At 31.1% G+C, this 23,579-nt stretch overlaps 1 protein-coding gene and 1 long non-coding RNA gene across 3 annotated transcripts; both read right to left on the bottom strand.

The window, feature by feature from the left end:
• Nucleotides 1–943: 943 nt before the first annotated feature.
• LOC144353157 (uncharacterized) lies at nucleotides 944–16,918 on the bottom strand. 2 transcript variants are annotated; one of them, XM_085508061.1, is made up of 9 exons: nucleotides 16,775–16,918; nucleotides 16,582–16,670; nucleotides 5,474–5,501; nucleotides 5,353–5,381; nucleotides 5,169–5,204; nucleotides 2,325–2,352; nucleotides 2,189–2,217; nucleotides 2,005–2,026; nucleotides 944–1,126 (listed from the first exon to the last, which is right to left on the bottom strand). In XM_085508061.1, the coding sequence occupies exons 1-9, from the start codon at nucleotides 16,893–16,895 to the stop codon at nucleotides 1,098–1,100; spliced, it is 411 nt and encodes a 136-aa protein (XP_085364187.1). In that variant the 5' UTR covers nucleotides 16,896–16,918; the 3' UTR covers nucleotides 944–1,097. The 2 variants fall into 2 exon arrangements, with proteins under 2 accessions (XP_085364187.1, XP_085364188.1); XM_085508062.1 differs by having other exon boundaries at nucleotides 16,770–16,865.
• On the bottom strand, nucleotides 11,796–16,016 carry LOC146734621 (uncharacterized). Its single transcript, XR_014931551.1, has 2 exons — nucleotides 15,837–16,016; nucleotides 11,796–11,966 (listed from the first exon to the last, which is right to left on the bottom strand). It is a non-coding gene; the product is annotated as an uncharacterized LOC146734621 (long non-coding RNA).
• Nucleotides 16,919–23,579: the final 6,661 nt, after the last annotated feature.

The following is a 23,579-nucleotide window of genomic DNA, read 5'->3' as shown; positions in this document are numbered from 1 at the left end:
GGTTGACATAAATAGCCATGATTGATAACACGAGCACCACAGTCTGTGTATAATAAGTAGGTCTAGTTAAGTAAATGTATTGCCGATATTGAATTTGTTCATTACTTTGAATGAGAATGGCATTATCAATTACAACAAGCCTAACGTTTTGACCAATAAACCGATCATTATCTTGTTTAAGACTGCCTGTAAACGTAATAAAAGCACAAAAGCGATGATTTAAAGTCTTGATTTAGAAGAGTAATGAGTTTCCAGTTTTCAAGAATATTTCTCCCATTCTTTTTATGAATTTAGCGAAGCAATGCTAGTATCCGAGGAAGATACCCCCTGTTCTCGATATAGTGTAAACATAACGCGTACATCATTAGGTCCGACGATTGGACAGAGAGCCTTATACAATTCAGCTGGGTGTCCATCACAGACTATCAATTTATAATTTGTTTTGAGTTGTTCGATTTTGTGATTTACCTGCTCATATTCACTAATCGTTTTCCCGTGGCTTTTAGTGTTAATTCTAGACGAGGTAGTAGTTCGCTTTTACGTTGTGCATGTAAGTCAGAGAAAGCTCTGGACAAATTTCGTATGTGGATTTTGGATACTTCCCAAATTATATCTGCGAGTATTTTGTTATGGTTCTATCAATAAATGTTGGTAATTCCATCTTCGTAATTTTGAATCTACAAAAAGGTAACATCTATTTAACAAGTAAACTATTTATAGAAAAATGAACTGAAGCCTGTTTCCATTCATTGTGCGCCATACATCGACCTATGACGAACAGAATGACTTGAAAACCCGAATAGAGTTATTTAGATGGCTGCCAAACGTATCTCACTTTCTGTCGTTTTGAGTTGAAGTTCCCAACAATCGCTGAGTATGTTTTAATATTAATATACGAGTTGATGTAAACAATGTGATATATTTAATTATTCTATTCCAGCAATTTGATTTTAAACATGCTATTTATTCGTATCATCTGATGATTTATACCTACTGCTGAATAGAATAAACCAAAATGCTATGACAATGTTTACGACCACAGTTCATGAGTGGCTCGTTTGAACTGGAAATGGAATGGTCCCATTTAATGTGTAGTGTTATCTGTCATCAGGTTGTCTCGCTGCCACTGAAAACAAAATGTAAATAGAATGAGTGTAAATACAAGTAGAGGGAAAATGATGTCTCGAATGCATTGGCATCCCAACCAATTAGATCATGTTTAGATCGCATTGGTTTGTTAATTTGACATTTTTTATATTGGTAGATGAGTAAAAGAAAGTTAGAGATAAGAAAATGTTATAGACGCATTCTTATAAAACTTCAAGTAGGGAATGCCATGGACTTTTATGGGAAAGCAGTTGCGAGATTTTTTTTATTTAGAGCACAATCATTTTCGAAAATTCATACATGGACAAACTTCAATATTGGTAGAGACGTTGATCCGAAAATAATTTCTTAAATTTACTTTAAAAGTAATTGATTGTTTCACAGTTATTTTTTTCAGAAGAGGAAACTAGTACCAATCCATTATATGTCTTGGATTACATATTACTGACAAATAAAATATTTATTCATCAAAATGTTATAGTTTCTCATTACATTTTCAGACAGTGCCAACCAGTAAGGGGCTTGCTGAGATCTGAATCTTTTCGCCATTGAAATACAAACTTTTGAATGTATAATAATAACAATAATAATAATAATAATAATAATAATAATAAACATCAATAACTTTAATTCAAGGGATTGATTAAGTGGCTTGCTACTCAGAATAATCTATTACTTTAACTAATTTGCAATATCTGTATAACAAAGTAAAACGGAGAGCAATGTACTGTCGCATAGTTGTGATGGTGTTTCACCTAGATGTTCGTTGATATTTGTTTTCGATTTTAACAGTTGATCATATGTCTATAATAAGTTATATTTACATCGAATCAATATTATAATCATCAATTCTTGTTATTCTCACACTTTATATTCACGCAGGAAACAGCTACTTACCAGGACCAACTTCATCAAGTTTCTGTTCCACGTAAAGCATGAGAGAAAAGAAATTTAGATTACTCGGAGTACCGATATTCGACTGAATGCATCATAGCCTACCCAAACTATGACTTCTGGACTTGTGAGGAATATGTACAAAATAGTAGTGCAATTATAAGATAAAATCTCAAGAATGAATTACCTCTAATTCTGATTCTAACTCGTTTTCACCTAAGACGAAAAGAATACAAATAGTTATTAAAATATTTTTTTTACAAAACACCCGAATTTAGTTCAATTCAATAATAATTCAATAGATAACATGGAATTCGACTAACCTTGATTCAAAATGGTAACTTTCGTATCCTGAAAAACACCAAATTTCAATTTAATAATTACAGTTAAATAATGTAATATAACATTGTTTTTATAGTATGCACTATCGAATATACATCCAAAATCTACTATAAAATTAATTATGTTCAAAGTGTATCGGAGCTTATGGCATATTTGCGCAATCAATTATAGTACTTAAATTATTTTTTCTCGACCACCTTTACATTGGCATGTTTTTTGAAAAAAAAGCCATATAGTCAGGAATTTTGAAAGTTATTGGAATTGGTATGCATATATATATATATATATATATATATATATATATATATATATATATATATATATATATTATCTTGAATTACAACAGAAACTTGGTATGAAAAAGATGCTACGTCATAGTAACCGGTTATTTTCAATAGTAAAGACAGGAAAAGTACGTGAAATATATGTTGTTCAAATGTGTAATTGGAAAGAATGAAACATACATAATGTGGTGTAAAATACAAACCGATATAGTGTATATCGTCTCAGATATCATTTTCTAGATTTAGGATCTTGTTACAAGACTAATTATCACAACGACCTTTTCGTTATTTAAAGATTTATCCCTGAATCAGTCAACCCGAATCTAAGGAAAGCATTTGTAACCGTGACCAGGGGTTGCATCTTTGATGAATGAATATCGAACCGTGACTTCGGCCTATCTATTAAAACAGTGCTAATATATAGGAACCTTATTTTGTATATTAAACAGAAAGTACCGATTAAGAGTTTTTTTCCAGCATTCACTATACTACTTACTAGAACTTGAATATGTCTATTATATTTTACACTTAGATCAATCGTAATCATAAACAAGAAGAAACATTCTCTATATTAATATGTGGAATGCAAATTCGAAAACGCGAGTATTAGAAATGATTTTGCTGTAAATTTACAAGTATGTTCGTAGAACGGGAAAGCTATCACTGCACCAGGGTTTGTTATCTGAATATAACTAAACAATCAATTACTGTTAATGATACTATGGCAGTAGAGAAATGCTATCTTTGTAAACAAGTCATACATGGCACAGTCCCGCTAGTAATCCAATTTAAGATACACAGTTGGAATATAAACATGTTATTATGATTTTTTAACATTAAAATGATTGACATTTTGCATCTGATTGTCAAACGAGTACTTGTCCGTATTGCTCTGGAACAGCATTAATTAACACAACACCGGCTATTTTGAATACATATATATATCTATAACATAATGCATAATGAATATATAAAATTTTAACATAAAACATGTCAAAACATGTCGGAGATACGGCTCTAGAAGCGCATTTATAAAAACAAAATGACCGCTAGTCAGGCATTTTGAATCTGATATGAAAAATTAAATGACATGCATAAGGAACTCATTATGTCTAATGTATTTACCAAAATCCATCCGTAAATAACAAATTCCATCTATGAATGCCAGAAATACTTGATATTTCATGAATTTTTAGCACAAAAAATGGCCGCCATTCGGCCATTTTTAATAAGAACGTGAAACAAATTGGCGTGCATATGTATAATATTATACATGATGTGTGTGTGTGTGTGAAGTTTGAATGTAATTGGTCCAGGCATGTCTAAGATATAGGTCCGTAGGGAGGTCAATCCATAAGTCCCCGTTTTCGGACTACATCCGAACGGGGACTAATAATGGATAAGAATGAATACGAATATTTTTCCCAACAATGACAGTAACATATTTCCTCATATAGTTATAACAACGACCCCCTTCTTATGGACGGGTATGATCAAACCGGTCACCCAGTCATTTGAAAAAATGGCAGCTGGTAATAATTTGATGAATAATTTTCATAGAAATCAACTCAATAGAAATGCCACCATATACTTTTCGCGAATTATGCATACAAAATTTCAGTTTTTAGCTGGTCAATGTTGGTAGAGTATTCAATAACACTAAATAACTTTTGAAAATAAGCAAACCGTTCTAGACTGGTGATATGGAATGACTGGTCTGGTTGATCAATTTTAGGAAGGGAGCAGATGTTTTCTAATTCTGTTGATTTGATGCTTCTATATTAGCTTATATGTTGTTATTTTTTTCTATTTTCGAAGTGTTATTCCTCAGTTTTCAGTAGTTCCACAATTTTATTGACCTCAAAACTACCATTGTCACATGAATGGCGAAATAAAAGCGTCACGTAACCTATAATTCCAAATCAACATTAAATTACACGTATTTTCATTACGTAATTCACGGGGGCAAGTCTCAGTTTGACTATGCCATTGATACTTGTTTTAATACTGAATATTACAGGTTGGTAATCTGATTCCTTTCTACAATCTATATGTAAATCTACAATTGATTTCATTACTCTGAAATTACAAAGTAGATATAGATAATCAACAAAACTGCTGTTATTTGCTTTCCAACACGTAAAATATAAAAATATGAAAATCGTTCACTATTGATAGCTTAACCAGATGTTTTACATAACTCTATGAGAGAGTGCTCATACTGGGTTGTTTCAAAATCGCTTGATTGTATGGGTGGTAGAAATAGTCAGTAATAATTTCACCATCAAATGGTACATGTGAATTATTTTCAAAATATAAATGGTTTTCGCAGTTCTTGCATTAAATTTACATCGAACCTCTTCAGTTGCATTCTTAAATTTGCAACTCGGCATTCGCGTGAAAAGTTACGATTGTATACCGACATTAAAATTCAAAAAATATGTGTATCATTTTGTAAATTATATTCTAGTCTTTAGAGAAATAGATTTATCCACCCTCCAGTGAACATAAATATCGGAAACAAAGATAACCCTCACTTACCGGGATTTCACCGGAATCTACCTCCTCCTCAAGGTTCTGTACCACGTAAAATATAATGTAAATAAAAATAAGATTACTAAGATTGTACTGAACAAGTTCGACCGCGAAAGATTCAGGTTGAGCATGTGGAATACGTGCAGAATAAACTAAATATATACATTGTATAAAGAAGTATTATACGTACCTGTAATTCCCATTCCAACTCGTCTATGTCTAAAATGATACAAGTTACAAACAATTATTGAGCTCAAAATAACTGTCATTAAAATTTATAAATCAAATAGAATAAATTAAATTTAACTTACTGTCCTCCAAATTATCGCCGTTCGTGTCCTGTTGAAAAATAAAAATGTTTTTATAAAAATTATACTAAAATTTATTCACAAATATAACAAATTTAATAAGGGTAATAATGAGTAACAATGGTATTCGTTATTAACTGACTCAATAATAACATTTCAGTTTATTTTGGGACCTGAGTTTTGCATAACTATGTTTGTAGCAGACTTGAACACATTGACGAATGGAGTTGGCTATTGTAAGCGTTGAAACAAGATATTCTGCAATTTAAAAGCCAATATAATTGGCCACCTGATTCTATGCAGGAGCGTTTCCATGTAAACCCACTTGTTGAATTTATATCATGAAGTGCTAATACAAACTCATCGTCTCATTCTTGTCAATTGCACTGACTAATTTCAATATGTCGGCAATTCCAACTGATAACTCAATACTAAAAGAGCTAGAATTTATTTTGTAGCACATGCACTAATATAGAAATAACATTTGTTTAAATGTGTGTAATAAAAAAACGAAAGACAAACAACATAAATGTAAATACAATTTGATATAGTGCACATCGCCACAGAAATCATATTCTTTGGTGACTACGTATCTAGACTACCTATTCGCTGATTTTTTTACAGAAATGACTACAGGTATGCAACTCAGGTGATTTCTTATCAAAATTAGCCATTCTGTGAGAATTCTCTAAGATATAATAAATAAATAAATGAATGAATGAATGAATGAATGAATGAATGAATGAATGAATGAATGAATGAATGAATGAATGAATGAATGAATGAATGAATGAATGAATGAATGAATGAATGAATGAATGAATGAATGAATAAATAAATAAATAAATAAATAAATAAATAAATAAATAAATAAATAAATAAATAAATAAATAAATAAATACAAATATAGTGCAACAATACAACAGCTAGAGTATTATAGGACATACACGGTAATACAACGTGTGTTAGGAGTTCAAAGGGTCCTTGCGTTCAAAAGGGTCACATGTCCCAATGAACAGAAGCTTAGGTGGTACTGTCTGATAGCATATTTAATTCATGTTACTGCCTGCTCACCACAAATGCAGGCGTTTTACACATAAACTTCACTTTCTCAGGTTGTCTAAACGGAAGATAAATGAAATTTGAAGACATTTGAAAAGAAATATGAATACTTATACAAAATCTGTTAATGTTAAATATGTAAATTAGACAATTTCCATATTAATTCTTTAGTAAATTGGGATTATCTCATGAAAACTCAACGGATTTGAACCAAATTTGATACGGGTGCTCATTGATGTTATTTGCAGGCAATATTACTATTGGGTAATTTACATATGTAAATTAGCAATTTGCATTTTTTCACTAAGTTTGGATTCATTCATCAACACTCACCAGATTTGAACTAAATTTGGTAGGGATATACATTGACATCATTTCTATGGCCCCTACTTTTAGAGATAATTTCCATATGTAAATTGCCTCATTTGCACATTACTAATTATGGATTATCTCAACAACTCAACAGATTTGAACGAAATATGATAGGCACATACATTGATGCAGTCTGTATCCATATTACTAGTGGTAATTATCTGAATATGCAAATTAGAATACTAATGATTGTTTAATTTCATGAAAAATGGTGAATGATAAATGTTTCCCCCATTTTCTAGAGATAAACTATGCATGAAAAACATATCTGAATATTTTATTTTAAGTATATCAATTAGCTAATTAGAACAATCTTGAGTTTTGACATATTTCGTACAACTGTAATTTTTTGAGCTTCAGTACAAGATTTTTATTTCTGGTCTCAATACCCTTTCTAAGACTTGTTAAACTTGCGATATTACGAGGTTTTAGAACGCCAAAAAAAATGATGCTTTTTAACTTCGTTGAAAAATAAGAATTTCAATGTAAACTTATTTATGACTAATATTAGTAGACATTTATTGAAATCTTCTATTACCAAACTGTAAGATATTACCAGTATACTTTTGAACTTCCATTTTATTTATAATTAATATTAGTAGACAATTATTGAAATCTTATATTACATAACTGTAAGATATTACCAGTATACGTTTGAATGTAAAGAGGAGACTTTTGAACTTCCATTTATTTATAATTAATATTAGTAGACATTTATTGAAATCTTCTAATACATAATATTACGATATTACGAGTATACTTTTGAACGTAAATAGGATACCTTTGAACTTCCATTTATTTATAATTAATATTAGTAGACATTTATTGAAATCTTCTATTACACAATTGTAAGATATTACGAGTATACTTTTGAATGTAAATAGGATACTTTTGAACATCCATTTATTTATAATTAATATTAGTAGACAATTATTGAAATCTTATATTACATAACTGTAAGATATTACCAGTGTACTTTTGAATGTAAATAGGATACTTTTGAACTTCCATTTATATATAATTAATATTAGTAGACATTTATTGAAATCTTCTATTACATAACTGTAAAATATTACGAGTATACTTTTGAATGTAAATAGGATACTTTTGAACTTCCATTTATTTATAATTACTATTAGTAGACATTTATTGAAATCTTCTAATACATAACATTACGATATTACGAGTATACTTTTGAACGTAAATAGGATAATTCTGAACTTCCATTTATTTCTAATTAATATTAGTAGACATTTATTGAAATCTTCAATTACACAACTGTAAGATATTACCAGTATACTTTTGAATGTAAATAGGATACTTTTGAACTTCCATTTATATATAATTAATATTAGTAGACATTTATTGAAATCTTCTATTACATAACTGTAAGATATTACCAGTATACTTGTGAATGTAAAGAGGATACTTTTGAACTTCCATTTATTTATAATTAATATTAGTAGACATTTATTGAAATCTTCCATTACCTAACTAAGATATTACGAGTATACTTTTGAATGTAAATAGGATACTTTTGAATTTCCATTTATTTATAATTAATATTAGTAGACATTTATTGAAATCTTCTAATACATAACATTACGATATTACGAGTATACTTTTGAACGTAAATAGGATACTTTTGAACTTCCATTTATTTATAATTAATATTAGTAGACAATTATTGAAATCTTATGTTACATAACTGTAAGATATTACCAGTATACTTTGAATGTAAATAGGATACTTTTGAACTTCCATTTATTTATAATTAATATTAGTAGACATTTATTGAAATCTTCTATTACACAACTGTAAGATACTACCAGCATACTTTTGAATGTAAATAGGATACTTTTGAACTTCCATTTATTTATAATTAATATTAGTAGACATTTATTGAACTCTTCTATTACCTAACTAAGATAGTACGAGTATACTTTTGAATGTAAATAGGATACTTTTGAACTTCCATATATTTCTAATTAATATTAGTAGACATTTATTGAAATCTTCTATTACACAATTGTAAGATATTACGAGTATACTTTTGAATGTAAATAGGATACTTTTGAACTTCCATTTATATATAATTAATATTAGTAGACATTTATTGAAATCTTCTATTACAAAACTGTAAGATATTACGAGTATACTTTTGAATGTAAATAGGATACTTTTGAACTTCCATTTATTTATAAATATTAGTAGATATTTATTGAAATTTTCTATTACCTAATTAATATATTACGAGTATACTTTTGAATGTAAATAGGATACTTTTGAACTTCCATATATTTATAATTACTATTAGTAGACATTTATTGAAATCTTCTAATACATAACATTACGATATTACGAGTATACTTTTGAACGTCAATAGGATAATTCTGAACTTCCATTTATTTCTAATTAATATTAGTAGACATTTATTGAAATCTTCAATTACACAACTGTAAGATATTACCAGTATACTTTTGAATGTAAATAGGATACTTTTGAACTTCCATTTATATATAATTAATATTAGTAGACATTTATTGAAATCTTCTATTACATAACTGTAAGATATTACCAGTATACTTGTGAATGTAAAGAGGATATTTTTGAACTTCCATTTATTTATAATTAATATTAGTAGACATTTATTGAAATCTTCTATTACCTAACTAAGATATTACGAGTATACTTTTGAATGTAAATAGGATACTTTTGAATTTCCATTTATTTATAATTAATATTAGTAGACATTTATTGAAATCTTCTAATACATAACATTACGATATTACGAGTATACTTTTGAACGTAAATAGGATACTTTTGAACTTCCATTTATTTATAATTAATATTAGTAGACAATTATTGAAATCTTATGTTACATAACTGTAAGATATTACCAGTATACTTTTGAATGTAAATAGGATACTTTTGAACTTCCATTTATTTATAATTAATATTAGTAGACATTTATTGAAATCTTCTATTACACAACTGTAAGATATTACCAGCATACTTTTGAATGTAAATAGGATACTTTTGAACTTCCATTTATTTATAATTAATATTAGTAGACATTTATTGAACTCTTCTATTACCTAACTAAGATAGTACGAGTATACTTTTGAATGTAAATAGGATACTTTTGAACTTCCATATATTTCTAATTAATATTAGTAGACATTTATTGAAATCTTCTATTACACAATTGTAAGATATTACGAGTATACTTTTGAATGTAAATAGGATACTTTTGAACTTCCATTTATATATAATTAATATTAGTAGACATTTATTGAAATCTTCTATTACAAAACTGTAAGATATTACGAGTATACTTTTGAATGTAAATAGGATACTTTTGAACTTCCATTTATTTATAAATATTAGTAGATATTTATTGAAATTTTCTATTACCTAATTAATATATTACGAGTATACTTTTGAATGTAAATAGGATACTTTTGAACTTCCATATATTTATAATTACTATTAGTAGTCATTTATTGAAATCTTCTAATACATAACATTACGATATTACGAGTAAACTTTTGAACGTAAATAGGATACTTCTGAACTTCCATTTATTTCTAATTAATATTAGAAGACATTTATTGAAATCGTCAATTACACAACTGTAATATATTACCAGTATACTTTTGAATGTAAATAGGATACTTTTGAACTTCCATGTATGTATAATTAATATTAGTAGACATTTATTGAAATCTTCTATTACATAACTGTAAGATATTACCAGTATACTTTTGAATGTAAAAAGGATACTTTTGAACTTCCATTTATTTTCAATTAATATTAGTAGACATTTATTGAAATCTTCTATTACCTAACTAAGATATTACGAGTATACTTTTGAATGTAAATAGGATACTTTTGAACTTCCATTTATTTATAATTAATATTAGTAGACATTTATTGAAATCTTCTATTACATAACTGTAAGATATTACCAGTATACTTTTGAATGTAAAGAGGATACTTTTGAACTTCCATTTATTTATAATTAATATTAGTAGACATTTATTGAAATCTTCTAAAACATAACATTACGATATTACCAGTATACTTTTGAACGTAAATAGGATACTTTTGAACTTCCATTTATATATAATTAATATTAGTAGACATTTATTGAAATCTTCTATTACACAACTGTAAGATATTACCAGTATACTTTTGAATGTAAATAGGATACTTTTGAACTTCCATTTATATATAATTAAAATTAGTAGACATTTATTGAAATCTTCTATTACATAACTGTAAGATATTACCAGTATACTTTTGAATGTAAAGAGGATACTTTTGAACTTACATTTATTTATAATTAATATTAGTAGACATTTATTGAAATCTTCTAATACATACCATTACGATATTACAAGTATACTTTTGAACGTAAATAGGATACTTTTGAACTTCCATTTAATTATAATTAATATTACGTTGTAGTTGACAATTATTGAAATCTTATGTTAAATAACTGTAAGATATTACCAGTATACTTTTGAATGTAAATAGGATACTTTTGAACTTCCATTTATTTATAATTAGTATTAGTAGACATTTATTGAAATCTTCTATTACACAACTGTAAGATATTACCAGCATACTTTTGAATGTAAATAGGATACTTTTGAACTTCCATTTATTTATAATTAATATTAGTAGACATTTATTGAAATATTCTATTACCTAACTAAGATATTACGAGTATACTTTTGAATGTAAATAGGATACTTTTGACACTTCCATTTATTTATAATTAATATTAGTAGACATTTATTGACGGCACTTTTGAACATCATGTTTTATAAATTATTGAACTATTCGTGAAGTAGACTGGGAAACAAAACAAACACCTAAAATGTATCATTTGAGAAAATCATTTATTCAAGTTAATATTAAACACACATTTGCAAAACAAAACAATAATATCAGGTTGCATGTATGCAAGGTTCAGTAGGGTCAGGATCTTACAAATTTCCACTAATCCGGTGTTCATTACAACTCCTTAGTTAATTGGTGTACTGCATTTATCCTGTGAATAAAAAGAAATGTACAATAAACCTTAATTTAAACCGTACAGAAATATACTGCAACATTTTATTTTGTGCCAGCTTTCTTGAGAAGTAAATATATAATATAAAACATGCAATATATATGCTCCTAATGCAGATATCAGAATAGCTTGTTGACATACGGTTACTGCATATCTACTACTTAAATATTAAGATTAGTTATCAAGGTACAATTGGAACAAGAATTTATTCATACAAAAAAGTTATAAGTTAAAGTGAATTAATTATGCACAGATTGACACCAACAACTAGTTAGATCTTATATAAGTGCCTTAAATTATCTGTTATTTCATCCGGTTATTAGAAATATATTTTTCAGTGTTCTGGGTTGTATGTGACGATTTTGTTTTGAGATATTAGCACCAGAAGAATTCATTATAATGCAAATTTTCCTGATTAAATATGCACAGATTTGTAAAAAAAACTTTCGTTTGTCCCATACTATCCGATTGCCGAGTTTTGTCTGAATATGATCACTGGTTCTAGATTTATATTTATATTTATTTATTTCACCAGTATACAAACAAAATATTTACATGTTCATGTACGGGACAAAATTGTATAATACTGGCGGGGACCAAGGAAATAGTCCATTTGCATACTTTTAAAATGAATATGCTCTATATACATAGATAAATATCACTCACTGAGAAGCATTTTCTTCAGCTCTTGTTTGAAAATGCTTCTACTGCCCATGCTTTTTAGGGTTGGGGGGGGGGGCAGAGTTCAGATGTTCAGACGCACGAACGGAGACCGAATCATAAGTCCAGTTTTCGGACTTCCTCCGAACAGGGACTAAAAACATAGCAGTCCGAAAAAACGATAAAATGCATAAATGGGGTAAAATATGAATTTACAACAAAGTGGTAAGATAAAATTATACAATATTGTTAGCAGCTGTAGTAATACATTTGTAAGTGAGAAAACTAAACCCCTTTTCAGATAGAAGTTGTTAACAAGCAGCCTTTCGGTTGAGATAGCTCCGCTGTTAGCAATGCACATTTTAATTAAAAAACAGAAGATATCATTAGAAAATGAACAATTTGCATAGTATCAATGCAATGGGACTTGTTTTCAACAAGAATTCAAAAATATCATTTTTCACCATATATGATTGTGGTTTTTAACAAGAAGTCGAAAATATCACTTTTACTAAAAATGATAAAAATATTCATCAAAATTAGAGAATTGAAGTGCCATCATGAAATGAACAAATTTGAGAGTGGTCCACATGTAGTACCTATATATGTAATATCAAAGCAATTAGTTTTGTGGTTTTTAACAAGAAGCCGAAAATATCACTTTTTACCAAAAATGACAAAAGTATTCACCAAAATTAGAGAATTAAAGATATCAATACAAAATGAACAAATCTGAGAGAGGTCCACATTTAGTACCTATATATGTAATATCAAAGCAATTGGACTTGTGGTTTTTAACAAGAAGTCGAAAATATCACTTTTTACCAAAAATGGCAAAAATATTCACCAAAATTAGAAAATTGAAGATATCAATACAAAATGAACAAATCTGAGAGAGATCTACCCAAGGTACATATACACCAAGTATCAAAGCATTCAGGCTTGTAGTTTTCAAGAAGAAGTCGAAAAAGTAAAACATTGACAAGGACGACGGACGGACGAAGACGGACAATCACTCATATGATAAGCTCCGCTCGACAAAGTCGACAGCGATGCTAAAAACCATCCCTCCTTTTCATACAGACTGCTCAAAATTTAAATCCCTTCTGACCGCACATGTATGTGTTGCATCCGGTTAGTTAAACATGTACAGTTTCCAAATAGATAAAATGCTATTTACAGGTATTGGTGATTTGTGTGTGTTAAATTCAATAAATCACTTTGTTCAAATGTCTTAATATGTAAATAAAACAAGAAATCCATCAGTAACAGCAGTTACAGCTTTGGGTACCTTACACTGCTATTACAGTAACTATAAGGCAGTGTATGCTATTTTTAAATCTGGTTGATTACACTGAACAAATCTGTATGTAGTTGCTAGAAATTGTTGAACTCTTTGTTCTTGCAATTTAAGTTAAACACTGAAAAGCTTTAGTGTGAATGGAGAGAATTTGTAAATTGAGAGCAACAGTTTTAAAAATAAGCGTGACAGTCAATACAGTTTGGAAAAAGTCAGCATAGAAATGCCAGACACAATTTGGTCTATAAGCATAAATATATGCAAACGTATGCAAATTAGCACACACACAATATGTTGTCAGAACCGGAACCATAAGTACACTAACCATACCAAGTTTGGAGAAGATCAACATAGAAACACCAGATACGACTTTGTCCACAAAAAATAATATATGCAAATAATATCCAGATATGCAAATTAGCACACACACTATATATTGTCACAACCGGATCAATAATTACATTAATCATACCCAGTTTGAAGAAGATTGGCATAGAAATGGCAGAGATATGACTGTTCGTACACTTGTAACCATTATGCTGGACCAAACATTGTGAAAAGGGATTGTCAATGGAGTTCCAACCAATCATGCAGATAAATCAGTAACGGAAACACAGACGTGCAGATAAAGCGGTCAGGTCGATCATGAAATGTACATGATTGTTTAGACAAAACTCAATCAGATCAAAGGCCGCGCCTTTGGAGTTTAGATACATGTTTCGCGGGCAGTTGGGAGATACCACTTTTATGACAGGCATGGAGATGCGCAACATGTGGGAATTGTTTAACTAATAAATACAACATTTTCTGTTTTGTATACTATGCTTTTGTAAATATGTGTTACATAATAGTGTACAGTAGTGTACGCCTGTGTTTCCTTTGCTGTATTGTTTCTAAATTTCTCTAAGAAATGTTTTTTAAGTTCACTCAAAAACACTACTTCAAAATAGTATAAATTATAAAAATATGATCATACAAAATCTTGGATAAAAGAATAAAGTGTGTACAGTTTGTGTTTTTTCCCAAATTAAATTTATCATATAAAATTTACAAACAGGTTCTCATTCTTTTTAAAACAGAATAAAATAATAAATTCATAGTAAACATATTTTTTCTTTAGATCTTGACCAAATGCAGACAGAAAATGTTACATCAACAACACAAAACATATGGTAATGCTCAGTATATACTTTTATGGAGTACAAATTAAATAATTTTGAATAAGGTCACAGTGACCTTTAAATTATGATAAGACATGTTTGTAAATCAAAGTTTGTAACTCAAACATACTTGCCCTCCTTTGGGTAGGGGTATTTCAGTGTATCAATTTATCTCGACAAGTTAATGTGTATCATTGTACATTCGATCAATTGGAGGCACACATGGAATGACTTGATGGGCTTGCGTTGCCAGTCTGCTTCTAATTTTCGTGTTCGGAGCTGTACGACGCACAGGCATATTTTAAAAAATCAGATTTCTCAAAACACATTACCAAAATTACAAAAACACTGGAGACAGCACCATGCAGATTGTCTATCAGGACACGGATGATTTTTACCTCCATGATCAGAATAAGTGGCGACCGACTAAACTGCGACGAGCTGTTTGTCGGCCTGAGTCACTCACTTCACTGAACGTACCCAATATTTTCGAATAGTACGGGCATATTTTAGAAGCAACATGAACAATTTATATGCTAGCTATGATTGCTGATTACATTGTATCTCCTAATTCATAGCACCCGGACTTCAGCTCACACCATCACATCACTGCACTAGTAAACTGTCGCGACAACTGTCCACGAAGCGATTACAATTATGAAACACCCACCTCCCATTATTTAGTATTTGTACATGTTTGTTAACAAATTGAATGCAATAACTACCCACCTTTTAGTCGCAGTGATGTAAAATAGCAATCTATGTGGAAGATTCGCGGGACGGCTCAACAGCAACAGAACGGCCATTGATTTCCGGTAGACAAATTTAAAGTTTTCCCATGATTCCATTTTCATACTCCTCAGGCTAGTAGTCAATTATCGACGGTTTTTTTCGCACGTTTGAAGAAGTAGAACGGGGTTTCCGACGAAAAAGAGTTATTAATAATAAATAGAGTCTCGCAAAAATAAGGAAACGCCAACAGTATCTGTTGATAATATTAAGTTACTAAAATATGAATGTAAGAGTCATAAATTAGTAAGTAATTAAGATATAAAAAATATACAGGGGAGACTTTTGAACGTAAGGGTCCTTTGAACTCCTAACAAACGTGTGCCACGCCCACGCCCAACATATACAAAAAATATCAGACAGAGCACATTCTGTCTTAGCGCACTGTACAAACGATATCAATATTAAATGATTAGAAATGCAATTGACTGTAAATATTTGACCACTATTCAGTATTTGACAACTAGACATAGAAGCAACACAATGCTAAAGTTGACCCGACACCAGTCTGTGCAATATAGTCAAAGAAGACATAAGCTATAATTATACACATCATGCTGACAAGGCCGCGAGGCCATCTTGGCTCTAGATTTTATAAACCAACAATTATTTGATTATTCCTAAGTAAACAATGGATGTATATACATGATACAATGGAAAATATAGACAACTACAGTGAACTTACATCTGCTTGGATTTCTTCATTTTGTATAGTGATTACCAGTATGAATACTAAAGCGAAGACAAACAATGTTCGCATGTTTGGTGTAAATGCTGAAATGTAAAAAAGGAGTCCGATTAGTATGCTGCAGTTTAGGTTACCATCTCATTATTAAACAATAATGTTATACACAAAAAAATACAATTCATCACCTTACTTGCTTCAATATGCGATGTGCTAACACTAATACCACTCCTGTGTGATCGGTAGACAGAAATGCTAATACTGGTAAATTGTGCTATTTCAATGATTATGCACATGGGCGTGTTGTACGTCATTCGTTGAAAAAAACAGAATGTATGCGGGTAATTTGCATATTTAATTTTCCCTGCTTTTGGGTGTGTACGTATCTTTTGGAGGAAAGCGAATGCAATACTACTTGTACCAAATCGTGTTGCGTATTTACCTACAATTGAAAAAAATAAAAGAATGAAATATATATATAAATATATATATATATTGGCAGCCTCATACATGTGACTACATAAGATTTAATTTTTTGGAATAAAGGTGTTCTAGATGTATCAGTAATATGATCTTTTAGCATATGGTCGTTAGCAAGCTCCCAATCACAAACTGTAGGGTCACCCGCTAATTCATCACAATTGAGATTGATTGGAGGTTCAATTTATACACAGTTTTTGAGCCGAGTATTGTGTTTTGAAATCTATGCAAATTTGGGTTGACACGGATTAGTGAATAATTAGGTTTGTCGTTATTTTTCGTTCTGACCCACTTTCAGAGTCAGTTGCTGTTAATCCAATAATGCATTCTCTATAGAATTATGTGTAGCTCGAACTATAAATACATTGTTATTAGTTATCTAATTTTGTGTTATATGATTGGCAGAAAGACAGTGGGGAAAATAATGATACATACAATACTATGACCTTTCTTTTTCTAGTCCAAACGCAGTACTTATAATGGAAATGTGAATTCAAAATATGGAATGATTACGCGCGCAAGCGTCCTCTAAAAACAAAGATGGGTGCCATCAGGGTTACCGGATCTGCCTGCTACATACTATACATTGTCTGTTCACAATGATGTTAGTGTATAATTTTATGGTAGTTTGTACTATTACTTTAAAAAAAGTGCAAAACATGATTGTACACATGATTTTTATTTCTTGGTGATTCACCCATGCAGGTTTGTAATATTTCTCTAGGAAGTTGGCACGGGGAAGAGTATTTCATGTAATAGTTTACCACATCATTGCATCAATATGTTCAATTGAATATATTATGTTTACGTATCATGGATTCCAAACTATATAACACTCTATTGTTTTGTGAATAATATATATTGTCGTCTGAGTGGTGTGATTGACTGACTCATTGACCCATTATTTATTTTAAATATACATATATTGCCTTGACAACTCATACCAGTAAAAGTCTAATTCAGTTTGCACCTACGACAAAATTTATATGTCTGTTTCAGTGTAAAATCGAATATATATTAAAAATGTTCAAAAGAGAGTCGAAATTTTAAAACGAGTAATGATGATTTTTTCTACATACAATATTTTGTTTGAATTAGTGTGCAAGGCTATGCCACCACGATATGATAATACTTCTACAGCAGCATATGGAAGCTAACTGGAATATTTTGATGAATTTCGTTTTAGAATATGAGGTTATTACAAGGATACGAAGGCAGTACAGTTGAAGTATCGAACGATACGCTGTGTAGGTCGATGCGGCGGCGTACTGTCTTAGTGCATATTTAGATGTATCCTCGTAATAACCTTATTACTATACATCTTTTCCTTCTGAGAATACGTCATGAAAATGCCGAAATAAAAAAAAAGTTTAGAACAGAATCAGCGAACTTCTTTGTGTGGTCAAACCCTTGTGGCAGCCATCTTTGATTTTAGAGGACGCTTACACCTAAATCATTCCATATTTTGACATCGCATGTCTTTATAATACCTCAAAATTACGGCACGCTGTAACTTATGGATACCACAGTCTTGTAAAGACACCTGCCAGGAATAGGTTTCCTGCGATGCATTAGAACCCCCGACAATGCGGTTTGACTCTGCTGGTGAGGTCTCACATAACCCACTTCCTGGGAAGAAACATAGTCAAGACTATATAACATTGTTCGAATGTCACAATCAAATTGAATCACTATTCCAATTGTTCTATATACAATAATACAAACCAACAACAGATCAATAATGAAAAATAATTTGATAATGTTTTTCACAAGAGATAAATTTTTAACATAGCGTTAAATGTATAACAAATAAACATATAACCATACATAAAAGTGTTGAAGGGAAAATAGATCAAAATGGTGGCAGGCAGCAACAAGTTTGCGTTTGTTGACCTGTAGTTCGTTCAACCTTCATGTTGATAATAACAATTTTTTCAAGAAGTAATGGCAATGTACTCTTCAAATATGTTATTTTAATGGATGTTTTACAAGCCCGTACGAAATTCGGAAGATAAAAATTAGCATTTGATATGTTTAGTGTCTTGTAGACTGGATTGTATTGATTGAACTATTATTGTTTATACCATACATTTATACTAAAATTAGGCAGAGGGTTCTCCGAATAGTTCATATCCACCATAGACCCCGGTCAGTCAAAAAGACTATTTTGAATTCTAAGCATTAATCAGTGATTTTGTCAATGACGGAGGGATAAAATCTAGGTCAGGGGAAGCCCCATGACTCCAAGACCCCAAGACGCAGCCTCACCTTGACCATCACTCTGGTACCTTTCTCTCCGAACCGAGGACTAGACCAACGCTACGGAAAGAGTGGGCTGGTTGGGGGCGGAATCTATGGTGGGTATGAACTATGTGAATTACCCACCATGGACACCGGTCAGTCAAAATGACTATTTTGAACTGTGGGCAGAGTCAGACGCCAATAGGTGGCGGGGTTTCCGAGCAAACAGAAAATGATGAAAGATGTTTTTCCCAGTCCGAGATGATACACTCTACAACTACCACTAATCACCTAGCTAAGACCCTGACCCGGAGCAAAAAGCCAACAATGCTGCTACGATGACAGGGTTCAGTAATAACTTAGGTTAAATATACAAGCAACTCCGCCAACATTTCCTTCCTTTTTTCAACTTTTCACGCTGTTTTCTAATACTTTACCGTCAGGTGATGTGAACGTATATAGGCTGCTTTCATCAGGCTTTGACTAAATTTGTCGACTTTACAACTGCGCGTTTGTATATGCCAACAACTTAGGTCATATATAAAAATACATCCACCAATATTGTAATAACTTTGCACAACATTGAAATCGCTTTGAACAACTTTGCACGGTGCGTAAACAGCTTAAAACCCACTACGTCAGCATCAACAACTTGTTATTGAAAATTAGAAGGATTTTAAAAACTTTCCATTAATTAAAAAAATACGATTTTCCAATATAAACGATTGACATTACAATAACAAAACATGCAGGAACGTTCCCTTGTATCTTGTCCTTGTGTGTGATGAAACAAAAACAAATTACTGCAACAGATCGTTTTTTCAGGGAGTCTCTCACGCAAGTACTAACCACGCCCGATTGTGTTTTACTTTGAACATGTGTCGGTCATCTAACAACATAGCTTCATGGATTTTTTGAATTTAGCCGAATTGGCGGTTATTTCATGTTTATGGATGTTTTAAAATCGATATTGCTTGCAGATGTATCTTCTAGAATCGACCTATGTCCTATACATACTCGAAGTAACACTACGGTAATTTAACAGCAATTTTACGAAATATTTATTCACATTTTCGAACATTTAACTATAATAATAATATCAGAAGCTGTGTGATCAGCAAAAATAAATGGTCCTTAGTAAAATATAAATAAAACATTATATAGCGGCTTGCCTCAGATGTCTTCAATGACTTTTCATGCGCGATATATATGGGTCTCATATAAACAAATACAGCGACTTTGACTGTTGCGCAGATTAACGAGTACAACGTGAGATGTTACCAAGCTTTAAGTAGGTATTTTTAGGTGATTGGAAGGTATCGAAGGAGTCAACGGCGCTAATTAGTGCAAGTCGTGCCCAGGTCAAACCTCATACCTGATTTTCATTACAAGAGCTCATTGGATTGTGGGGAAATCAAACAAAATTGTTTATCAACAAATGTCGCACATGCGCAGCGCGACGACCACCGACCACCGCCCTTTAAAATAAACAACGGTTGAGTTTGGATTTATTATCTAACTGACATGACAGTGTACATATTCACAGAATCATGTGGTTTGCCACACAAATAGAAAATTGGTGTTTCACATCAGGGTTTAAAATAAGTGTACAATTTATACTTGACAATAAAATAACAATCCCGGTTAATATTAAATATGTTACCATATTGATAGAGAATCAAGTACGTGTTGCTTTCCCTAGATTAATTGTTAATTAAGCAATGCTTTGTCAACAGCAAGCATATTATACGCGTATATACCGAACGGTAAACACATATATGTATTAAGAGTATAAATATACTGTTAAGTAAGCATTTGCAAAGTTATTTACTTTCGAGACCAATACACGACGTAATTCGTCAATGGCTTACCGCTATTGATGAATAACATATAACATACGCCTAGATATTTAACATGGTTGTAAGCAATTGTAATAGGAGTTGGGGGTTGCTCACTAGTCAGCAATAAAGTTGGACTATCCGTAATGAATTAATGTGTATACATTTAGGTGTACCTGGTATCTCTACAGTGTAAGAGTTATCCCACCATGCTCGCCAGAGTTCCCAAAGTTCTACGTACCTTTTCGTAGCACACATATGGGATTTGAACCGTTGCCCTTATAATCAATATAGACAAGACTGGTACACAAGACTATGAGCGACTCAACCTCAATTCCTAAATTTGGTCCAACTTAGGAGTTGTGAAATTTATACGGAAATATATGAGACATTTCTATGATAATTAATGTTGTGTTGTGGTGTGGAATCTGCTAAACTGGTGATTCACTGGTGATTCGCGTTTTTAATTTATGGAAGTCGGCATGGGGGATTGTATGTCATGTAATAGTTGACCACAATATTACATCCGTATAGTTCGATCAAATACATTATGTTTACCTATCCAAAATCAATAATATCCTGCTGTATAGTGAATAATATATAGTGTAGTCTGAATGATGTGATTGACAGACTTATTTAACCGTTTGTTGATTTAAATATAGTTATGATAACTCATACCAGTGAAATTTTAATTCAGCTCGCACTCACGACGGGATTTAAATGTCTGAAATCGAATATACATAATAAAATGTTGGTCAAAAGAGAGTCGAAATTTTAAAACAAGGTTTTTCTCAATTTGTTTTGCATACAATAATGCTTTGAAATAATGTACCAGACTGTGCCATGTGAGTATCTGATTCGATATTCAGAAATGTTCCCAAGTAACCACTCAGGTTCAATTTTATCATGAAGTGCTACTGCAATAAGCTACATGACGCGAGATATTGGGAAGTGAGATTCGTCTAACTTGACTGGGAGTTGACCGTTAGCAATACGCTTCATTCGGGATAGTCGAATTTACATCGGCTAATTTCAATGAGTATGTAATTTGAATTCAACTACGAGTTAATGGCGAATAATATTTCCGTAAAACAGGCAAAACTATAGATGTAGAAGTTCAAATGTGTGATGAGGACGTATGTAACATATATTACATATAGAAATCAAATGCTGACCTATCACCACAGTAATCATATTCTGTGTTTAGGAATATGTCTATATACTATTCTATCTTGGCGAATTATCCTTGAATCAACCACCACAAATTGCACATGTGACAAGGAGCATTGATGTGTTCGTCTTCGAAAAATTACACCACCATCCCCACCCAATTGAGTCATTAGTATACTCATCTAAGAAATGGGAAATTTTTTTTTGAATATTCAACAGCAGTTACTGATCAAGGGGTTATCCCAAAGTGATTTCAAAGTTTGCACATTTACATGGAAATGTGACCTATGTTGTCATACTATCGAGATCCTTCGTTAAAAGTTCGCAAAAGTGAATAAATATGTCGTAAATAGCCGTTCTATTGTCCTAGGTATGTAGAGGTCATAGGTCAACTGACGACAAGACACAAGTGGAAACGATAGCAATTTTGAAACATTTCTAAACATTAAATGGCCCCTAATTGGGATAAAATTCATATGAACACATAGCTGAGTGGACAGGTGATCGGTCTCTAACAGAAGTTAAGATAAATCGATCATGGATTGTACTTGCATGGGAGACAATCTGAGCAAAACATGTGCAAAAACAGCCTAAAGTAAAAAGATATGAGAAGCAAATGAAAAGTGGGTGGGTTTGCATATATATTTGATCTAAGTTAATGTCATATCAACGCCGCAGTTAAATTTAGAGAAATGTATGTAAAAGTTTTTTTAAAAAGCCCCTCTTATCAGGAGATTATACCGCTATCAAAGAGTAAAATGATAAACAAACTGCTTACAAAGTTGTGAAAAGTTATTTCAAAGTTTGCAAATTTACATTGAAATGTGACCTATGTTGTCATACTAACTAGATCCATCGTTAAAAGTTTGCAAAAGTGAATAAATATGTCGTAAATAGGCGTCCTATTGTCGTAGGTATGTAGAGGTCATAGGTCAACTGACGACAGACACAAGTGGAAACGATATCAATTTTGAAACATTTCTAAACATTAAATGGCCCCTATTTGGAATAAAATTAAAATGAACACATAGCTGAGTGGTCAGGTGACCGGCCTCTAACAGAAGTTAAAATAAATCGATTATGGATAGTACTTGCATGGGAGACAATCTGAGCAAACCAGGTGGAAAAATATTTATTTTTTTGGTTTCGGCACACACAAGACAAAGCCGTAAAGCAATTTGTTGACTATTCTTTATTGCTGTGATATCAAACATTTATAGGAGGAAGTCATGTTGATTATTTAGGTTTTGGAAGTTTATGAAACGGTTT

The sequence above is a fragment of the Saccoglossus kowalevskii genome, chromosome 14 (genome assembly GCF_978046115.1).
Source record: "Saccoglossus kowalevskii chromosome 14, keSacKowa6.1, whole genome shotgun sequence".
NCBI lineage: Eukaryota > Metazoa > Hemichordata > Enteropneusta > Harrimaniidae > Saccoglossus > Saccoglossus kowalevskii.
The sequence above is the reverse complement of the archived record's forward strand: the minus strand, read 5'-3'. Positions and strand labels throughout refer to the sequence as shown.

Excerpts from the sequence above, each read along its gene's own strand:
- LOC144353157 (XM_085508061.1), bottom strand. The coding sequence starts at position 16,895 with ATGACGTACAACACGCCCATGTGCATAATCATTGAAATAGCACAATTT. Across the intron at positions 5,382-5,473 it reads CGGCGATAATTTGGAGGACA|ACATAGACGAGTTGGAATGG; the intron begins GTAAGTTAAATT and ends GTATCATTTTAG. Across the intron at positions 1,127-2,004 it reads ACTTGATGAAGTTGGTCCTG|TGGCAGCGAGACAACCTGAT; the intron begins GTAAGTAGCTGT and ends TTTTGTTTTCAG.